The sequence below is a fragment of the Chiloscyllium punctatum genome, chromosome 47, assembly GCF_047496795.1.
Source record: "Chiloscyllium punctatum isolate Juve2018m chromosome 47, sChiPun1.3, whole genome shotgun sequence".
Lineage (NCBI taxonomy): Eukaryota > Metazoa > Chordata > Chondrichthyes > Orectolobiformes > Hemiscylliidae > Chiloscyllium > Chiloscyllium punctatum.
The window spans coordinates 34,742,032-34,749,531 of NC_092785.1; the positions used below are offsets into that span (position 1 = coordinate 34,742,032).

Below are 7,500 nucleotides of genomic sequence, written 5' to 3' on the forward strand. Positions count from 1 at the left end.
GGTGTGTTAATATTGACCCATAATCATCAGGAGTGTGTTAATATTTACCAGAATCCCCGGAGGTGTGTTAATATAAACCCAGAATCCCTGGGAGTGTGTTAATATTTACCCAGAGACCCCTGGGGTGTGTTAATATTTACCAGAATCCCCGGGGGTGTGTTAATATTTACCCAGAGATCCTGGGAGTGTGTTAGTATTTACACAGAACAGAGGAGTGTATTAATATTTACCTAGAGACTCTGGGAGTGTGTTAATATTTGCCCAGAATCCCCAGGGGTGTGTTACTATTTACCCAGAATCCCCAGGGGTGTGTTAATATTTACCTAGAATCCCCAGGGGTGTGTTAATATTTACCCAGAGACCCCGGGGTGTGTTAATATTTACCCAGAATCCCCAGGGGTGTGTTAATATTTACCCAGAGACCCCGGGGATGTGTTAATATTTACCCAGAATCCCCAGGAGTGTGTTAATATTTACCCAGAATTCCCAGGGGTGTGTTAATATTTACCCAGAGACCCCGGGGTGTGTTAATATAAACCCAGAATCCCCAGGGGTGTGTTAATATTTACCCAGAGACCCCGGGGTGTGTTAATATTGACCCAGAATCATCAGGAGTGTGTTAATATTTACCAGAATCCCCGGGGGTGTGTTAATATAAACCCAGAATCCCAGGGAGTGTGTTAATATTTACCCAGAGATCCTGGGAGTGTGTTAGTATTTACACAGAACAGAGGAGTGTATTAATATTTACCTAGAGACTCTGGGAGTGTGTTAATATTTGCCCAGAATCCCCAGGGGTGTGTTACTATTTACCCAGAATCCCCGGAAGTGTGTTAATATTTACCCAGAATCCCCAGGGGTGTGTTAATATTTACCCAGAATCCCCGGAAGTATGTTAATATTTACCCAGAATCCCCAGGGGTGTGTTAATATTTACCCAGAATCCCCGGAAGTTTGTTAATATTTACCCAGAATCCCCAGGGGTGTGTTAATATTTACCCAGAGACCCCAGGGATGTGTTACTATTTACCCAGAATCCCCAGGAGTGTGTTAATATTTACCCAGAATCCCCGGAAGTGTGTTAATATTTACCCAGAGACCCCAGGGGGGTGTTAATATGTACCCAGAATCCCCAGGGGTGTGTTAATATTTAACCAGAATCCCCCGAGATGTGTTAATATTTACCCAGAATCCCCGGAAGTGTGTTAATATTTACCCAGAATCCCCAGGGGTGTGTTAATATTTACCCCAGGGGTGGGGTTAGTATTGATCCAGAGGATGTATTAATATTGACAGTGTGTCTCTGGGGTGTCCGTTATGATGTCCGGCTGTCCCAGAGTGAATTGTAACCTTGTTTTGATCTCCCTGGGTGTCTCTCCGGACTGCAGCTATACCTGGGTATCGTGTTGGCGGCTGTGGTGATGATCACCGGCTGCTTCTCCTATTACCAGGAGTCGAAGAGTTCCCGCATCATGGATTCCTTCAAGAGCATGGTCCCTCAGGTGGGCTGCTTCTCGCCTGTCCTGGAGGGCACCGGGCATGAGGGGATGGTGGGCAGCTGGTGTGGACCTGACCAAAGGCCCGGGGTATGGGGGAGGGGAGGAGAGGGACCGTGGGGTGGAGCAGAGAGAGAGAGAGAGAGAGAGAGAGGTGGGCGAGAGGGGTTCGAGGCCTGGGGTAGAGGAGGGGGGGAGAAAGGGCCGGAGCGATGGAGGCTAGGAAATGGGAGTAGAAGGCCCGGGGGAAGGGAGGGCGAGAGGGAGGGAGGGTAAAAGGCCGGGCAAGATGGGGGAAGGAGCAGGAGTTTGGGGGGTGGGGGGGGGGTAGGGTCAGCGAGGGGGAAGGAGCCAGGGGGTGGGTGTGGGGGGAGGGGGTGGATAGACGTTGGAGGAGGGGGAGAGAGCCAGAGGAGGGGGCTGGGGATAGGGGAGAAAGTTTGGGGGCAGAAGAGGGGAGGAGTTGGGAATTGGCAGAGGGAGATGTGTAGGAGCGGGGGGGGGGGTATGGGGGGGTAAAAGGGCAAGCATGAGAGGGCAGAGGGTGAAAGGGGGCTGGGGGGGAGTTAGGCCGAAGGGGAAGCAAAGGAGATATTTTGACTTTTTTTTGGTCTTTCTTTCCATCTTCCCATGGTTTGTCTGCTTCCCCCACCCCCCACTCCATCCCCAACCCCCACCCCCACTCTGTCCCCTCCCCCTCCACCCCACACCCCCACTCCGTCCCCTCCCCGCCCATCCCCCACTGCGTCCCCAACCATCACCCCCATTACATCCCCAATCCCCACCCCCACTCTGTCCCCTCCCCCCAACATCCACCCCCACTCCATCCACCCCCCATTCCCCACTCCGTCCCCAACGCCCACCCCCAAACATCGCCCCCCACCCCCCCCACTACGTCCCCTCCATCCCCCACTCGTCCCCAACCACCACCCCCCACTCCATCCCCAACCCCCACCCCTCACACCGTCCCCACCCCCAACCCCTACTACGTCCCCAACCCCCCATCCCCCACTCTATCCCCAACCCATGTCCCCCACTACATCCCCAACCTCCACCCCCCACTACATCCCCAACCCCCATCCCCCACTCCATCCCCAACCCATATCCGTCACTCCGTCCCCTCCCCCGCAACCCCACTCCGTCCTCAACCCCCCAACCCCACTCCATCCACAAACCCCACTCCCCACTCCATCCCAACTCCCACTCCCCCACTCCGTCCCCTCCCCCCCAACCTCCCACTCTGTCCACTCACCCCCCCAACCCCCACTCCATCCCCAACCCCCACTCCATCCCCAACCCCCACTCTGTCCCCTCCCACTCCATACCCCATTCCATCCCCAACCCTCACCCCCATCCATCCCCACCCTACCCCTCACTCCATCTCCCCCGCACCCCCACTCCATCCCCAACGCCCACCCCCCACTCTGTCCCCTCCACCCCATCCCCTACTCCGTCCCTTCACCCCCAAACCGCCCCCTCCCTCCACACCACACTCCGTCCCCTCACCCCCCAACTCCGTCCCCTTCCCACCCACCCTGCACTCCCCCCCCCCAACGCGTCCCCTCCCCCCATCCCCCATTCCTCCCTTCACAACCCACTCCGCCCCCCCTCCACCCCAACTCCATACCACTCTCTCTCCCTCCCCGTCTCCCTCCCTCCCTCTGTCTCACACCCGCCCTGTCTTTCCTGCCCCTTCTCTCTCCTGCATGTACACACACCCCCTCCCTCCCACTGTCCATGGCCTCCGATCTCTCTCTCTCTCTCTCTCTCTCTCTCTCTCTCTCTCTCTCTCTCTCTCTCTCTCTCTCTCTCTCTCTCTCTCTCTCTCTCTCGCTCCAGCAAGCGCTAGTGATCCGGGAAGGGGAGCGGATCCAGATCAATGCTGAGCAGGTGGTCACCGGGGACCTGGTGGAGGTGAAGGGAGGAGATCGGATCCCAGCGGATCTCCGAATCATCTCGTCACACGGCTGCAAGGTGAATCTGATAGAGGGAGTGGTGGAGGAGAGAGAGAGAGATATGAAGGAGATGGAGGCAAAGCAGGATGCAAGAGAAACACACAGAGAGAGAGAGACGGGACAAAATAAGGCTCTCCCAAAAATATCAACATACTCCCAGGGACCACCCTGCAAATATTAACACCCTCCTGGGGACCCCCCCGTAAATATCGACACCCTCCTGGGGACCCCCCCGTAAATATCGACACCCTCCCGGGGACCCCCCTGTAAATATCGACACCCCCCCGGGGACCCCCCCTGTAAATATCGACACCCCCCCCCCGGGGACCCCCCTGTAAATATCGACACCCCCCCCGGGGACCCCCCCTGTAAATATCGACACCCCCCCCCGGGGACCCCCCTGTAAATATCGACACCCCCCCGGGGACCCCCCTGTAAGTATCGACACCCCCCCGGGACCCCCCTGTAAATATCGACACCCCCCCGGGATCCCCCTGTAAATATTAACACACACGCCCGGGACCCCCCCTGTAAATATCCACACCCCCCCGGGGACCCCCCCTGTAAATATCGACACACACGCCCGGGACCCCCCCTGTAAATATCGACACCCCCCCTGGGGATCCCCCTGTAAATATCGACACACCCGCCCGGGGACCCCCCCTGTAAATATCGACACCCGCTCCGGGACCCCCCCCTGTAAATATCCACACCCCCCCGGGGACCCCCCTGTAAATATCGACACACACGCCCAGGACCCCCCCTGTAAATATCGACACCCCCCCCGGGGACCCCCCTGTAAATATCGACACACACGCGCGGGACCCCCCCTGTAAATATCGACACCCCCCCGGGGATCCCCCTGTAAATATCAACACCCACCCCGTGGGGACCCCCCTGTAAATATCGACACCCCCCCCCCCCCCCCGGGGACCCCCCCTGTAAATATCGACACCCCCCCCGGGGATCCCCCTGTAAATATCGACACCCCCCCCCCCGGGGATCCCCCTGTAAATATCGACACCCCCCCCGGGGACCCCCCTGTAAATATCGACACCCCCCCCCCGGGGATCCCCCTGTAAATATCGACACCCCCCCGGGGACCCCCCTGTAAATATCGACACCCCCCCCGGGGATCCCCCTGTAAATATCGACACCCCCCCGGGGACCCCCCTGTAAATATCGACACCCCCCCGGGGATCCCCCTGTAAATATCGTCACACACGCCCAGGACCCCCCTGTAAATATTGACACCCCCCCCCGGGGACCCCCCTGTAAATATCGACACACATGCCTGGGACCCCCCTGTAAATATCGACACCCCCCCCGGGGACCCCCCTGTAAATATTAACACACACGCCCAGGACCCCCCCCGTAAATATCGACACACACGCCCGGGACCCCCCTGTAAATATCGACACCCCCCCGGGGACCCCCCCCTGTAAATATCGACACCTCCCCGGGGACCCCCCCTGTAAATATCGACACCTCCCCTGTAAATATCGACCCCCCCCCCTGTAAATATCGACCCCCCCTGTAAATATCGACACCTCCCCCCGGGGACCCCCCCCCCCTGTAAATATTAACACCTCCCGGGGACCCCCCCTGTAAATATCGACACCCTCCCAGGGAACCCCCCTGTAAATATCGACACCCTCCCAGGGAACCCCCCCGTAAATATTGACACCCCCCGGGGACCCCGCCCTATAAATATCGACACCCTCCCGGGGACCCCCCCTGTAAATATCGACACCCTCCCAGGGAACCCCCCCCGTAAATATTGACACCCCCCGGGGAGCCCCCCCTGTAAATATCGACACCTCCCCCCGGGGACCCCCCCCCTGTAAATATCGACACCTCCCCGGGGATCCCCCTGTAAATATCGACACCTCCCCGGGGACCCCCCCCCTGTAAATATCGACACCCTCCCGGGGACCCCCCCCTGTAAATATCGACACCCTCCCGGGGACCCCCCCCTGTAAATATCGACACCCCCCCCCCCCGGGGACCCCCCCTGTAAATATCGACACCCCCCTGTAAATATCGACACCCCTCTGTAAATATCGACACCCCCCCCGGGGACCCTCCCCTGTAAATATCGACACCCTCCCGGGGACACCCCCTGTAAATATCGACACCTCCCCGGGGACCCTCCCCTGTAAATATCGACACCCTCCCGGGGACCCCCTCCCTTTAAATATCTACACCCTCCCGGGGACCCCCCCTGTAAATATCGACACCCTCCCAGGGACCCCCCCCCCTGTAAATATCGACACCTCCCCCTGGGGACCCCCCCCCTGTAAATATTAACACCTCCCGGGGACCCCCCTGTAAATATCAACACCCTCCCGGGGACCCCCCCCCTGTAAATATCGACACCTCCCCCTGGGGACCCCCCCCCTGTAAATATCAACACCCTCCCGGGGACCCCCCCCTTTAAATATCTACACCCTCCCGGGGACCCCCCTGTAAATATCGACACCCTCCCGGGGACCCCCCTGTAAATATTGACACCCCCCCGGGGACCCCCCCCCCTGTAAATATCGACACCTCCCCCCGGGGACCCCCCCCCTGTAAATATTAACACCTCCCGGGGACCCCCCTGTAAATATCAACACCCTCCCGGGGACCCCCCCCCCTTTAAATATCTACACTCCCCCGGGGACCCCCCCTGTAAATATCGACACCCTCCCAGGGAACCCCCCTGTAAATATCGACACCCTCCCAGGGAACCCCCCCGTAAATATTGACACCCCCCGGGGACCCCGCCCTATAAATATCGACACCCTCCCGGGGACCCCCCCTGTAAATATCGACACCCTCCCAGGGAACCCCCCCGTAAATATTGACACCCCCCGGGGAGCCCCCCCTGTAAATATCGACACCTCCCCCCGGGGACCCCCCCCCCTGTAAATATCGACACCTCCCCGGGGATCCCCCTGTAAATATCGACACCTCCCCGGGGACCCCCCCCTGTAAATATCGACACCCTCCCGGGGACCCCCCCCTGTAAATATCGACACCCTCCCGGGGACCCCCCCCTGTAAATATCGACACCCCCCCCCCCGGGGACCCCCCCTGTAAATATCGACACCCCCCCTGTAAATATCGACACCCCTCTGTAAATATCGACACCCCCCCCGGGGACCCTCCCCTGTAAATATCGACACCCTCCCGGGGACACCCCCTGTAAATATCGACACCTCCCCGGGGACCCTCCCCTGTAAATATCGACACCCTCCCGGGGACCCCCTCCCTTTAAATATCTACACCCTCCCGGGGACCCCCCCTGTAAATATCGACACCCTCCCAGGGACCCCCCCCCTGTAAATATCGACACCTCCCCCTGGGGACCCCCCCCCTGTAAATATTAACACCTCCCGGGGACCCCCCTGTAAATATCAACACCCTCCCGGGGACCCCCCCCCTGTAAATATCGACACCTCCCCCTGGGGGACCCCCCCCCTGTAAATATCAACACCCTCCCGGGGACCCCCCCCCTTTAAATATCTACACCCTCCCGGGGACCCCCCTGTAAATATCGACACCCTCCCGGGGACCCCCCTGTAAATATTGACACCCCCCCGGGGACCCCCCCCCCTGTAAATATCGACACCTCCCCCCGGGGACCCCCCCCCTGTAAATATTAACACCTCCCGGGGACCCCCCTGTAAATATCAACACCCTCCCGGGGACCCCCCCCCCTTTAAATATCTACACTCCCCCGGGGACCCCCCCTGTAAATATCGACACCCTCCCGGGGACCCCCCTGTAAATATCGACACCCTCCCGGGGACCCCCCCCCCTGTAAATATCGACACCCTCCCTGGGACCCCCCTGTAAATATCGACACCCTCCCGGGGACCTCCCCCTGTAAATATTAACACCCCCCCCGGGGACCCCCCCTGTAAATATCGACACCCCCCCGTGGACCCCCCCCCCTGTAAATATCAACATCCTCCCGGGGACCCCCCTGTAAATATTAACACCCCCCCCGGGGACCCCCCTGTAAATATCGACACCCTCCCGGGGGGACAACCCCCCCCCCC

At 59.4% G+C, this 7,500-nt stretch overlaps 2 protein-coding genes across 2 annotated transcripts in view; both read left to right on the top strand.

Annotated features, from left to right (window-relative positions):
- Positions 1–7,500, top strand: part of LOC140468579 (calsequestrin-1-like) — a 348,864-nt gene that overhangs the window by 74,902 nt on the left and 266,462 nt on the right. The window lies entirely within an intron of this gene.
- The window catches only part of LOC140468574 (sodium/potassium-transporting ATPase subunit alpha-2), a 48,624-nt gene continuing 42,518 nt past the window's right edge, over positions 1,395–7,500 (top strand). The window contains exons 1-2 of the mRNA XM_072564666.1: positions 1,395–1,502; positions 3,336–3,470. Coding sequence (XP_072420767.1) covers positions 1,422–1,502; positions 3,336–3,470 — 216 coding nt within the window. The 5' untranslated portion in view covers positions 1,395–1,421. The remainder of the gene's footprint in view (positions 1,503–3,335; positions 3,471–7,500) is intronic.